General features: G+C 43.4%; 1 protein-coding gene across 4 annotated transcripts in view; it reads left to right on the top strand.

Annotated features, from left to right (window-relative positions):
• The window catches only part of LOC133342664 (contactin-4-like), a 110637-nt gene that overhangs the window by 27569 nt on the left and 68745 nt on the right, over positions 1-14323 (top strand). For 2 of the 4 annotated variants that reach the window (XM_061551976.1, XM_061551975.1), the window contains exons 2-5: positions 1548-1670; positions 3723-3849; positions 5682-5851; positions 12626-12721. In XM_061551976.1, the coding sequence (XP_061407960.1) occupies positions 1619-1670; positions 3723-3849; positions 5682-5851; positions 12626-12721 (445 nt within the window). In that variant the 5' untranslated portion in view covers positions 1548-1618. Of the gene's footprint in view, positions 1-1547; positions 1671-3719; positions 3850-5681; positions 5852-12625; positions 12722-14323 lie in introns of all 4 variants that reach the window. The other 2 variants (XM_061551974.1, XM_061551973.1) reach the window with 1 other exon arrangement.

The following is a 14323-nucleotide window of genomic DNA, read 5'->3' as shown; positions in this document are numbered from 1 at the left end:
CACCATTACCAATCTCATTGTGTTTTGGCATTTATATCGCTGAAGCACAATCAAAACAGCACCAGAGCACCTAAACGAGACTGTTGTGTTTATGAGTCCATTATCTCGCTGGCATTTTCACAACCGCTTGCTGTGTCACAGCACATGAGTGTGTGCTTTACCGTAATATTTGTTTTATATATATATGTAGAGATGCCTAGCTCCCCGATGTGTTTTCGGGTTGCACCACGTATCAGTTGGTATGACGTCCAACGTTTCACTCCACATAACTGGGGGCTTCTTCAGCAAATACATTTGGCTGACGGTGAAATAACGTTGTCCTTCCAGTCACGTGACACGGCAGGCAGCGGCTCCCAGCATGCGGAGCGCACCGTTGGGACCGTCACGCCGAACAATCACAGGGTGCCACCTGAAAACACAACCGAGACAGCTGCCCGGCACGGCCGCAAAAAAATAGAAAAACTATCGCAGGAGCATTTAGGAATCTTTTGCTCACGCGGCAACTTTTTTCTCGCGCTTTCACTGCCAGCTGAGTGGCTTGGGGATCACCGCAGCCGATGTCTTGGCTGACGTCCTCTGGCCGGCTTTGGCGAGGCCGTGAGCAGTGCTGCGTCCGCGTCAAACGCAACAAATAAACCCTGGGCCCGGTTCCCATGCTGCCGCTTTTGTCCCGCGCGTTGATGACGAATGCGAGCGGTGCCAAAGCAGTTGGGGGGGGGGGGGTACTGCGGTAGGAACAAGATAAATGGTGGTGTGATGTGTGGTGGGGGGGAGTTCTCGCTGATTTATTTATATGCCCTGTTGTCTCAAATAATGACTCGCTTTTCGCTCGTTGCGTAAAATTGCGGTTGAGAATTAGCGGGGTTTGATAGCGTTTTTCGGGGGCTACAGATTGCGCCGATGGAAGCCACTTTGTCGTCGTAAGCTGCACAGGTTATCTAGGTGAGAACAGATGCTGAACTAAGAGGGTTTGTAAATTATTCCACAACTTGAGCGAAAGTAAAGTCAACTCAACATCGGATCTCGTGAGAGAAAAACACTTAACACGCCAAAGCCGTGCTTTCTAATGTGCAAGATAAGTGTTTCGACACATTTCACACAGGTGTCGTCAGAAATTTGGTGACAAAATTGCATCTCCCGGCTTTGCATTTCAATAAGAAAAAATGCGCAAATACTTCCCGCATTAAAACAACAAGAACGCATCACGCATGCCGCCGAAAATAATTCATTGCGCGCTCATAAACTAAAGTTGCAGTTGTGCATCACATAGTCGAATGTCTCCACAAATTTCCAGAACATTCCCTTCTCAGTTTGCAATTATTGTTTTTTGTTGTTGTTAAAATTAATTGGATCTAAATAGAGCATCAATAGGGCGGTCTGCCTCTGGAATTTCCACATCTCCTTATTGTGGCGTTGAAGCTTTGCCCCACCGAACGAACGCGTGCCGGCGTTGTGCCTCTCGATTCTCTCTACTACGCGTCACATCGCAACCTTGCTTCTCTGCCACCCCACCACCCCCTCCACCACTTCCCTTTCACATCCCACAGGCGAAGTGACGAGGAGAGCAAGCGTGGAGCTTCTGCTGGACGCTGCCAACCCCTTCTGATGTGCTATAGGGATGTGGCTGTATGAATTTGCAATTGTGGTAGCATTTGCTGCTTACCCTGCAGGTAAACAAAAAAATAACTCAAAGCAAAATTCATTTTTTTTTGGTGGAAGATTTAGTTTTTTCAAAAGTTGAATTTGCAATGCAATAGTTTTTAAATTTCGATTTATTTCATTATTTCATTCTTCATTTCATTCTTCACCTGAAGACGGCTGCTTGCGTTGTAGCCGAAACGTCGTGAGAATTATTTTATTTTATTATGTTTTATTTTTATTATTTTATTACTTCCCTTCTACGTGACTTTACCGAAAGAACCAAGAAAATGCAATAGTTGTTGTTGTGGTGGTATTTAAAGTGAATGTTGAGTTTGATTGCCATTGTAATCTGACCCATTTTTTTCCGTGTGCATGTTCAGTTATAGTAAAATAAGTAAAATAAGTAAGTAATCTACACTACAGCTGGTGATCAATGTCTAAGAGATTAAATGCAATTTGTTGTCGATTTCAACCAGGATTGTTTTTTTATCCTTTCCGATTGCATTACAAAGTGGACAGTAAAACTAAATAAATAAACATCGTGATGTGTGATTTTTTTCTATGTTACCTTTACATAATGCATGTTATATATATATTTATTTGTCACCAATATACATTTAAAAAATTTTTCTCACAGTGCTGCTAGTATTTTATTTTACCCAAAAGCCTCACAGCCACCTGGTGGTTTTTGTGTTGAACCTCGCTGGAATTCTTTCTCAGACCCGCGCAAATAATTAGCACTGCCTTTGCATGTGATTGCTGTAAATTATGCTCAGCTTAAACTCAAACTCTGGGATATATGCCTCATTCCTGTAAGAGATGCATTTTTTGTTTAATGTACACACATCCTATTAGCCCTGCGTTCGCGTGCATGCCGTGCTTGTCTTTCGGCAACTAGGTGCATTCAAACGAGCGTATAACAAAGCGATCAATTGTTTAACTCTCCAATACGATTGTAGTAGTATTTCTTAATGTGATTTTAAATAAGTATATATGTATCGTGCAACTCAGAGTTAATTACAAAGCGAAGATCGAGGCTCAGTGGGATGGAGAATTACCGCGGTAACAAAGGTACGCTTGCTAATGTGGCAAATGTTACCATAAGCATACCTGTTCCAAACAGCATACAAGCGGGTTTGGGTGTGCAGTGCAAGCACATTTTAAAAAGCAATGACTATTATTATTACCTGGAAGTATCTATTTTTTTCTTAAATGGCTGCAAAGGGCCTCAGACAATATAATGAGCATAGACTACGGCTGTAGTTCTGTCTTTGTAATTTTCGTTCCATAGTTAAATAAATAAGACTGTGCTTTTTTTATTGTAATTATTATTCCTGCGGTTTTTCAAGCCCAATTATATCTAGGCACGTAACAATTCCTTTTTATTTTTGTTGATAGACTCTGGTAAAAATTTGAAAATGTAGTTCATGCACCCATTCGTATTGGCTACAGCAAACTAACGCCATTACATTTTTTTACGTGATTGCGTTAAAAGAAACAATTTGTTTTATTATTGTTGTCGATACAATTCATGAGAGAAATGACTGTATTCAGTAAATGTTACAGCAAGGATGCACCTGCGATGTGCAAGTGCAAACTTCTATACGAACGATTGAAATGATTTCAGATGCATACGCCGTCAGATTAATTTTCCACGAAAGGAAAATGGGGTCCGCATTTTCACCATGAAAGCAATAGCCATCTGTTGACCATGGCTTGGCTTCAAATTGGTTTCACGATTTTGAGGGCCTTGTGAAATTGTCTTCTTATTAACGTGAATAATAATAAAAATAAAATAGAGCATTTCTCACGGTTAAAGGCGAAAAAAAAACACATTTACATTTAAGTTCCTCATTTCATCCCCTGAATGAGAAGTGACACATTTTCAATTTAAATCTTCTAAATGTTGGTTTTATTGTCGTTCGCACTGATAGGAAGTGGGCCATAAGAATGGGAGCACAGTGTGAAATGGCTGCAGATGCAAATGGAAGGATGCTACCAATGAATGCCCCCCCTCCCTCCGCACACGCCCTCCCCCACTCCCTCCCTCCCCCTCTTAACATTCCCTATTCCTCTAGCGGAACAGACAGGGGGATATGGCCCACTGTTTTTGGAGGAGCCGGAAGATGTGACATATTTGGTAGAGTCCTCTGAGAAAAAGGTCTCGTTCCGGTGTAGAGCCAGTGGACACCCTCCCCCACTCTACAGGTGAGTCTGCGGTGCGCAGCGATGCAGATTCCTCGGACGCTTAAGTCCGATTGAAATTTTTAAGACGAGAGAACCATCCTCGCAACAATTTTTTTTTAGTTTAACACGCAAGCTTCCGCGACCAGTGTCATTCATTTTAAAGGTTTTTTTTGGGTTAGATCGCGAAAGTACAAATATTCTGGCAAATCGCCCGATGATGCTGGATGTATAATTACCAGCGAAACGTCGTACTCAGATTGTAATTGTTGTGGATTCACTCTTCAACACACCGGTGGGCTGAAGTAGTAACTATTTGGCGTTGTGTTTACGGTGCAAATCCCTTACTGATTGGCCGTGTCGGGCGGTGGAGGGTTTCGACACATTGATACTTACGTGATCGAACCCAAAAGCCTTTATTATGAATATTATTTTTTATTTCTTTTTTTATCAGGTAAGGTCCGCTGAGCTATGTGGCTCTTTTTAAGAAGCTGCCTGGCCACAAATGATAGCTCAACGGAGTGTCTTAGCACGTGGATATGTATAGCAGCCAAACACTCTAAATGCACATTGTTTCTAAATGAGGGAGGGGAAAACCGGAGGACCCCGGAGAAAAATCCACGCGACCACGGGGAGAACGCGCAAACTCCAAATATACAGCAGGCGTCAGGCTTGGGAGCGAACTCACGTCCTCCTATATACCAGGCGAGATAGTTAACATCTCGCCACCACGGTGCAAACACATCGTAAGATGCTGCAGTTAGCCGACGGTGGAAGGAAACGTGTGGGCTTTGGCAAGATGCATTATTAAATATTGATCAAATGTATTTGAAAAAAAAAAGATATTGCGATTATGTTTAACTGGTGAGCGGTGATGGGTTAGGTGAGTTGATCTTCGGCGAGTCAAATCAGGTCAATGTCTGACGAGGGTCAAGGTGGATGCCCTTTGAGTGTCGTCGCGTCAACCCCCGTCAAACGGACAGGCTGCCATTTAGTTTCAAATTAAACGCTCGCTAGAATTAATGTACATGACAATGTCACATATCCGACGCGCAGGGGACAGAGGGACAGGCGGCTATGTGAAAAGGCCACGCATGTACACATCTACGAAAAATGACAGTGATATCACCATGTACAGACAGGTAAGAAGTGGAAACCCGCGTTACCGTGCGTTAGAAGTGAACAAACGTTCGCGAGATCAAGAATACGATAACGCGAGCGCACAAAGGTCGGATCTGGGACTAACTATTGAAAATAACAGATGAACCGGGCACATACATTGCACTGTTTGTGGGCGGATAATTGGTCAGGGCGAATATGCGACGGTCGAATATGCGACGTCGTGAAAGGTGCGGGCAAAGGTGCATCATCCCAATGCCTTTGCTAGTGGAAGGGTATCACATAAACCATCACGTAAACTCCGGTCATTCTCGCAGAAGTTTTTGGTTGGCTGGTCATTGAACAAAGATGGTCACTGCATCGCGCGCTTTCATCTGCGCTTCTGCGGCCGTCTGGAACGCTCTTCCTTAATATATTAGGAAGCCGCTGGAGCTATGTAGTTTTAAATTACCTACATTGGAAACTAATTTCTTTCGAACAGCTTTTTGTGTATATATTGTTGTCCTTCCCCAACACCTTCGATTAGCACAATTGACCACGGCTACGTACGGTGCGAAAGAAGTTCCATATACACTAAAATGGAGCTCTCGAGAGTGTCCCTCCAAAGCGCCTTTGGCCTACTCTTCCACCGCTTACCAGAGGTATCGGACGAGGCATGCGACCTTGCGCCGCACTTTAAAGCCGCGTGCGTGTATGTGTGGTCACGTGACGTGCGGGGCATCGCTCTTCGTTCACAGGTGGCTGAAGAATGGGACGGAGGTTCCGATCACGGGACACTACAGCCTGGCAGGGGGAAACCTGATCGTGAGGAATCCATCCGAGGGTCGAGATGGTGGCGTGTTCCAGTGCCTGGTCACCAACTCCGTCGGAAGCATCATTAGTGTGGAAGCCAGACTACAGTTTGCCTGTGAGCGCCTTCCATGATTCCGTTCTCTCGCATGTATTTCTCCCCGCTGTTCTTATAAGGGGCCGTCCATAAATGACGTCACGCGATTTTTGACGATTTTTTACCCCCCCCCCCCATCGTCACACGGCGTCACAAAAAGTCAGACCCCCCCTTCAAATATGACGTCACAAAACTCTGCCCCCCCCCCCCCCCAATAAAACATGCTTCAAATTGCTTTAAACTATTGTCATTGTAGTGCGTATTTTATGTGCCGCTGCACTCTGATGTTGTAGGAGAAAACACGTATTAAAAAGTATTTTTGATGTGACGTCACATTTCTCACCTCCCCCCTCGTCACACATCGTCACAAATGGCTGACCCCCCCCCCCAGGTGCGTGACGTCATTTTCTCCTACAACATCAGAGTGCAGCGCCACATTAAATACGCACTACTGTCTACAATGACAATAATTGAAAGCGATTTGAAGCATGTTTTATTTTTTGGAGGGGGGGGGGGGGCAGAGCTTTGTGACGTCATATTTGAGGGTGGGGGGGGGTGTCTGACTTTTCGTGATGCCGTGTGACGAGGGGGGGGGAGGGTAAAAAAATCGTCCAAAGTCGCGTGACGTCATTTATGGACGGCCCCTGATTGCGAGTTGCGCTTCGGCGTCGGCAAGCCAGGGGGCAGGGCGCCATCGTGGGCGTCTGCGTTGGGCAGGGGTCTGGGTGTTCGTGCCGTCGTTTTAGTATTTCCCTCTGCGTGTTTTTTCGTGAGGGAAATGCGGGTTTTTTTTTAAACTTTATTTTAGATAACCAGAGCAGTAATTGTTGCCATTGTGGTACAGGAAACACATTGTATTTCCGCAAAGAAATTCTAGAACACAAATGCCTCATCTGGATTTGAAAATGCGCGGAGTAATTTAGGACCACGGCGGTCATTTTTCGCCGTGGAATATTCTAGATTTGAAGCTTTCGTGACGGCAAGGATTCATATTCTTAGGTGTTTTCGGTAAAGTCACGTAGGTAAAAAAATTAAAATTAATAAAAGTTAAATAAAATAAAAATCACGACGTTTCGGAGGCAACACAAGCTTCCGTCTTCAGGTCATAAGGGGCTGTGACGGTTCCACCTGAAGACGGAAGCTTGTGTTGCCTCCGAAACGTCGTGATTTTAATTTTATTTTACTTTTATTAATTTTAATTTTTTACCTACGTGACTTTACCGAAAAAACCTGTGTAATATTATTTTGTGGTTTAAAAATGTGTTCGACAACTGAATTGCATGCATTGTTCTGAAAGATTGAAGATTTCCGTAACAAAGCCCATCCATTATAGACCACTAATACAATCTTACGTATGAGGTCCCTGCTTTAGGCCAGCTCTCCATTATCGGAAATTTGTTCTTAACATATTTAGCAGCTCATTGTTAATGCACGCTCTTCATGGGTTTAATTTTTTTGCTATGTTAGGTGACTCTTCAATATCCGAATAGTACAACAAAACATTGCGAGTTAACATATGTATGCAGTCAATATTTATAACCATCTATAGCCATACATATGTTTTTTTTTGTAATTGTCCAAACATCCCATTGAAATTTCGTATCGAGATCGAATGAGCTTTTCGTGGCTAATCAAAAAGCACAATCATTATTGTCGTTCCAGCTCATTGGCAACACAATCAAACGCAATTCCGCCTGAAACACTCTCTGAAGCATGTGTAGGAATTATTCAGCATGCGCATGTTTGCTTTGAAAGTGATGAACGTCGCATGGGAAATAAAGTAACGGATGCATTGCCACAACAACTAGGGGAGGCCATTCCGCCATCAGTGGAGCAAGTTTGCTGTTGCAGGGCTGCACCTTTAACTTTCTGCTTAATATCCACAGCTTAATGGGGGGGGGGGGCAGGACTGTGATCATTTTAGGGGGCCCTCTTTGTCTGGATGGCCACACAACTATGGGACATCCTGCGCTGGTTCTGCGATACAGAGTAGGCATGGATCGATTCGTCGATTAAAATCGATTCTCATGCTCACGGTGTGTGCATCACATCACGCGTGTTGATAATCAATTATTTTCGATTCATGTTCCATGCATATACTTTGTGTGTAATGGACTCACATTCAGGGCTGGATTAAGTTTGAATGGGGGCCCTTGGGCTGTGATGGTTTTGGGCGGGCATTCTTTGTTAAGTCAATTCCTTCCCTTGACTGTTTTACAACCACTCGTGCCCGATGCCAAACACTCCAACGTTATTCACATTGGTTATTTCACTTCTCGTTTTTAAAACGTGGTGTATACTAATCGTCGACCAGAGTCAAAACAAGCAAACAAAAGTATTGTTACATTTTTTTGGCACGTTTCTGGTAAGGAAAGCAGATAGTGAGATGTGTTTTCACTTAATTACCAATTCACCTTACATTATTTATCACAGTGATAAGGTATTGCATTTCAAACGGTACAAAGCACTAAATATATTTTTGTGTTCGTCCTCAATATGAGGCCCCGGGGCTGTAGCCCCTGAATCCCCTTCTCGCAGTCCTTTCAGTTGCCACGAAAAAAAAATCCATTCCTGAAATTGAATGACGACCACGAACTGTGACCGTTCATTGGCTCGCAAGGGAACGGGCAAAATCGTCGCTGTCCTAATACACAGGAGCCCAGGGGTTTCCCTTCTACGTGTGAGCAGGGTTGTCAGGATCATTTCGCGACGCCACTATATGTCATACGATATATAAGCCAAGCCAATCGTATTATGCGTTTTGTAAAACGCATTGTGTTGCATACCGTGGCTTGTCTTTTTTATATTGCGTTTCCTGACGAAATGTTTAAGTCATAAAAACAATACTGATCGTCCAGAATGATAATTCGTTAAACAAATCGTACACAATTTAACATGTGAAATCCAATTACAATTGTATTGGAAATGGTTATCACCGTAATCGCAGTAATCGTCAAATTTGAAATCTTTTTGTGAAAAATGCTACCGTGGTGACCATAGTCCTCATACACGGGGGCCCAGGGTTGCTCTGGTTGGTGATGACTCCCGGACATAGTCAAAGATCCCCCCTGTAGTCTGCACAGGCTGTTGGGGCAAGTGCTGTTAGTGAGCTGCAATGAACTCCCACGCACGCACATCCATAATTGGTATGCGGCGGTGGCCTTGTGCTGCTGCGATGGCTCCGTCACATCACCATCTGCTCCAGCAACGTCTCTTTGCACCGGGGGTTGATGTTACATCCCAGGCATCCTGTAATCCGTATGGTCATTGTACATTATTACCCAAGGGCCATGCGCTGTGACCTCTACTGCTGCCTGCTCACCCCCCTTCCCCCATCGCTTCATTTCTCACAACAGAAATGCTTAGCTCACTGGATTTGCAATCTGATTCGATCTTGCCGCTCGGCAGTTGAAACGATACGGCATGCTTCTTAAATACCCCTGCCACTGTCCACCCAGCAGTGGAAGTGGGCACAGTGCGTTGATTTGATTGGCTGGTCGTCTGTGAATCAACGTGCATTTAGAGTATTTGGCTGTGATACATTTCCACGTGATGAGCCACTTCGTTGAGCCATCATTTGTGGCCAGGTCGCTTCTAAAAACGAGCTATAATAGCTCAGTGGGCCTTACCTCGTAAAAGAAAATAGTTTACATCATGGGACCTCCTTTGCCAGTACCAAAATTTGAGAATAGGTTTTCTCCTTTTTTCTGGCAACAAAACAGGTGTTAATTTGTTAAAACACAAAACTGAAACCTTTCACAAAAGCCTCATGTCTGCATTAACCACAATACTTGTGGTCAGAATGCAAACAAAAAAACATACTCTGATAATATATGCACACCAGAGACAGCTTTCTTTCGAGCCTTGTCTAGAGGACGCCAAAAGGAAAAATTTGAGACAGATGCCATACAGGCATCCACCCTACGTCCCTCCTTTTGGAAGAGGTACATAGATGCAGGGGCGGTTTCTTCATTAGGGCGATTGGGCGACGCACCACCAAAGTGTGAAAGGGACTTTTTCAATCACATTCAAAATCTCATTCAACCAGAGTTACACTAGCCGTTACTGTGCCTCTGGATATAGTCCAATCAGCGTCATGTCACGTTCTGTGGAGTACCGCCTCTTTTTGGGCGATTTCACTCTGGCTGAGAATCGCCCAGAGTGTTCCCATAGACTTACATTCAAACATGCTTTTTTTTCGAACGGCGGGCGCTGCAATGCATTCTCTATGGCTTCCGAGAGGGCTCGCACTAACGTGCTTACGTCATCATACGTAAGCACGTTTCTGTCAACAATATTATTTGTCGCCACCTAGTGGAATCTTTAATAAAATAAACTGAGTGGATTGTAATAATAGTGAGTATAGAAACAAACAAGGAGATGTATTGTAAGAGTCACTTTATTTTTCATTAATATTAAAGTAGTGAAGTTGCCTTTACATGCTTAAGCTGTTAATTTATCCATTGCATGGGTGGACCTTATCCTTATCAATCATCCAGACATTTGCCCCCCCTGAGAGATTTTGCAGGAGCCACCACTGCATAGATGACACGTTCGTCATCTGGTCACATGGCCTACCAGCTTTGGACCAATTCTTCAACCACATCAATTCCATACACCCAGCCATGAAATTAACCATGGAGGTGGAAAAGGATGGCAAGTTACCATTCTTGTATGTTTTAATCGAAAAGAGACCAGATGGTTCATTGGGACACTCTGTTTACAGGAAAGCCACCCATACGGATGCCTACCTAAAACCTGACTCCCACCACCATCCAGCCCAGAATAATTCCCTCATCAAAACTCTATACCATATAGCTTGATGTATTTTGAACCATTACCACAAAGCCAGTGAACTGAAACACGTACACCAAGCCCTCAAGAAGAATGGATATTCAGATTACACATTCCGTAAAGCTATCACCCCAACTGTTGGGAAAAAAAAACTATCTGAGGAACCAATCAAAACAAAAACTTGCCATACATAGCAGGGGTCACCAAAAATATTTCCAAAATCATGAGCAAACACAAGATCCAGGTTCGATTCAACACAGTACGTAAAATTCGTGATTTGATCCCATCTGTGAAGGATGTGATCCCTGACATGCAATACCCCAGCGTCTACAAACTAAGCTGTGTCTGCGGCAGTGGTCACATTGGGGAAACTAAGCGACATGTCTCGGACCGTGTTCGTGAACATGAGGCAGATCTGAAACACGGCAGGACCAATAGCTCAGCTGTGTCTGATCATTGTTTTAACGCTGTGGGCACACACGAAATTGATTTTTCCAAGATGAAGGAACTCTGCCAACTCACTGGCTATCAGCAAAGTTTCGTTAATGAAGCCATCCAGATATATTAACACAGACACAATCTCAACCGAGAAGATGGGTACAAACTCATTGGAAGGACGTTATTAACCAGGTTAAGTCATAACTGTCTGTGATGTTTAGTAGTTATTTTCGACTTTCTGGTGTTACATTAACATGTTAAATGTCTCACTAACACAGCCACCGTTGCTCGTTTTCCTTGATGTGTCGGTGGCTCTCCGATCTTACATTGACATGCTAATCTCTCACAATACAATGGCCACCTCTGCAGCTTCGTCGTCGTGGAGGTAGCTCAGCTCTCCGATCTTACATTGACATGCTAATGTATTCACTAGCCCCGCCCACTTCACTTATGACCCTTGGGCTACACCCATCTCAAACCTATATAACATCCTACCTCAGCAGCTATCTCGCTACTTTTGACCTGATGACGATTGCTTGTGTTGCGATTGAAACTTCGTGATAATTTTATTATTTTTTCTATCTACGTGGCTTTACCGAAAGACCCAAACAATATTAATTCCTGCAGTCACGAAAGCTTTAAGTCAACATCTTAACACCTGTTTTGTTGCCAGAAAAAAGGGGGAAACCTATGCTTAAAATGTTTTGTTAATAGTTAGTTCAACTAAACTAAACTATGTCGTGATTGTGAATAGTTAAACTATATAGTGCTGAAAGTGTGGGGACTCCCACGTCTTCCAAGACATCGCGCTGACATGGAAAAGTAGGCCAAATACGCTAAAAGAGTAGGCTAAATATTCGATAAAGAGTCGCCTTCTGCCAGCAGTGGTATGAATAGAGCTGCACATTTCCCTTGTACATTGAAGCCCCTTGAAGCCAGACTAACGGGAGGTGGGGGTGAGCCTTTCTGATTTGTGGGAGATGTCAGGCAGTCTGCAAAAGATTTCAACTTTAGAAAATCATATTATTTTTAATTACGCACACATTTATATTGGCGCATCTAAGACATTTTATTAGAACTCAATATCAATCTAAACATGCAGGATTTTAAAATGTTACAATAAAAAAAAATCACCACCATACAAGTGAAGCACAAAAGCTAAGCTTCACTGGATGCGAAAGGTTGAATTAATTTTACCAACGGGCTTGAGGCATTAATTTAGTTTATTTGTAAAGTAAACATACAATAAGTGTGAAAGAAATGAGGGCGCAATAAGAAAGGACGTGGCATGCAAAGGAATGGATTCCTCAATTTCATACGACAGATATGAGTGCGTAGCATTACAATTGCTCTTTCACTTGCACACAATGTCTTCTCCCGTACAGAGATTAATGAGCACGCATACGACATATTCCGGTCAAAGTTTTAGTTTTGTTTTATCTTTTCAATAGTTTGATGTATCTATTCAGGGAAGTCCTTCTGGCTTAACCCAAAATTCTGGCTTCCTTGAGCATGCTTTGGAGAGGTATTCACTTTGTTCCTCACTTCTGTATTCCCTTGCAGACTTGGAAAGTTTCCGGAGCAAGCCCCGGGGCACGGTGGCCGTGAGACAGGGCCAGGGAGTGGTGCTCATATGTGCTCCTCCACCCTATTCTGGCGGTAAATGAATGCTCCCTGCTTGCCACTTTCCACGCACTATCAACGCCGGAAAACCCGGAGGACGGATACAGCACCAAGCTTTGCCAAATGAGGGTCAAAGGCAAAGAGAGAAAGTCCATTATTTTTTAGTCAGCTTGAATTTCTAGAGTATGTTTATTATCAGGTTTTATTTTGGCACAAGAAAAAATCCCATTGGGCAATAAATACTACTTTTCGATGGGGAATTGGTTACAGAAATCTGGTTACAGCAAAAAGACACGAACACAATCATCAAAGTAAAACTGTACATGGGCATGTTCTGAATGTTAAAGCCATGCATCAACATGGTTCGACAAGCAATACAAGTCGAATTTGACACATCACACATGTTTTGTTTTATAATTCAACGTCTGAGAAGCAGAGAGATCAATTGCACGTACAACTTGAAAGACAATTCTATGCACACAAGTGATTTAAAGTTGGAAAAAGGTGGTTACGATTTGTATCCCATACATCCCTCCAAGATTATTCCAGAGATCACGAACAGCCTCCCGGAAGCAACTCAAACCCAGTTTGTTTCTCTTATATTGGGGGACTTCGAGCAGGAACAGAGAGTAGCTGCTAAGGATGCAGAAATTGGCCTGTGGGATTAAACGATCCGGAATATATTTAGCAGATTTTTTTAAAACACTTGAAAGGGTGAAAATGGCTCGATGCTGCGCCCTGCGTAGATGACAGAGCACATGCTGCCCAATCTGGCACGAAGCACTGGAGACTTTGGCACGCTGTGCCCATCAGCCAGCAATGTTGCACGCTGTGGAAGTAAATCGAGCGAGACTCTTTATTTCAAATCAATATTTCACAATTTAAATATCTGTAAGGAAAACGGTGCAGCTTCGGCTTCGTTTTAGGTGTCAACGCTTTCAGGAAAGTTACCGATATAATGCTGCTGTGAAATTTCGATTGAAAGCTTTCGTGACTGCAGGGATTCATCTTCTTGGTTTTTTCGGTAAAGTCACGTAGAAGGGAAGTAATAAAATAATAAAAATAAACATAATAAAATAATTATCATGACGTTTCGGCCACAACGCAAGCAGCCGTCCTCAGGTGAAGAACAGGTCAGACGCTGAATGAATTCATTCAGACGCTGTCTCCCCGACAGACTTGGTCTTCACCTGAGGATGGCTGCTTGCGTTGTGGCCGAAACGTCGTGAGAATTATTTTATTATGTTTTATTTGTATTATTTGATTACTTCCCTTCTACGTGACTTTACCGAAAGAACCCATATAATGCTGCTGTGGTTTCAATAACGGTTCGCAGCACACTGGTGGTCCAATCTGGAAATCTCCGGTAAAATTTGATCTCCCTGCATGGTAGTTGAAACAATTGCGTGAGATTATTTATTCCCCCGCCTCCATCCACCCAGCAGAATAAAGGGGTACACCACAGTTAATCGATCGGCAGGGCAATTGTGGTGCGAACAAGCCTCTTCTAATACTAAGGGGAAGGATCAGCCTGCCTTGCTATAGCTTGAGCCATGTGGCCTCTTGTGTTCCAGCTCTTTGTTGCATATGGGCTTTATGGATAAAAATATAGATACACGCCTACATCGTCATGATTAA

This window comes from Lethenteron reissneri, chromosome 15 (assembly GCF_015708825.2).
Source record: "Lethenteron reissneri isolate LAM-NWPU_2019-01 chromosome 15, ASM1570882v1, whole genome shotgun sequence".
Classification (NCBI taxonomy): Eukaryota; Metazoa; Chordata; class Hyperoartia; order Petromyzontiformes; family Petromyzontidae; genus Lethenteron; species Lethenteron reissneri.
Note: the sequence above shows the minus strand (reverse complement) of the source record. Positions and strands in the feature narration are given on the sequence as shown.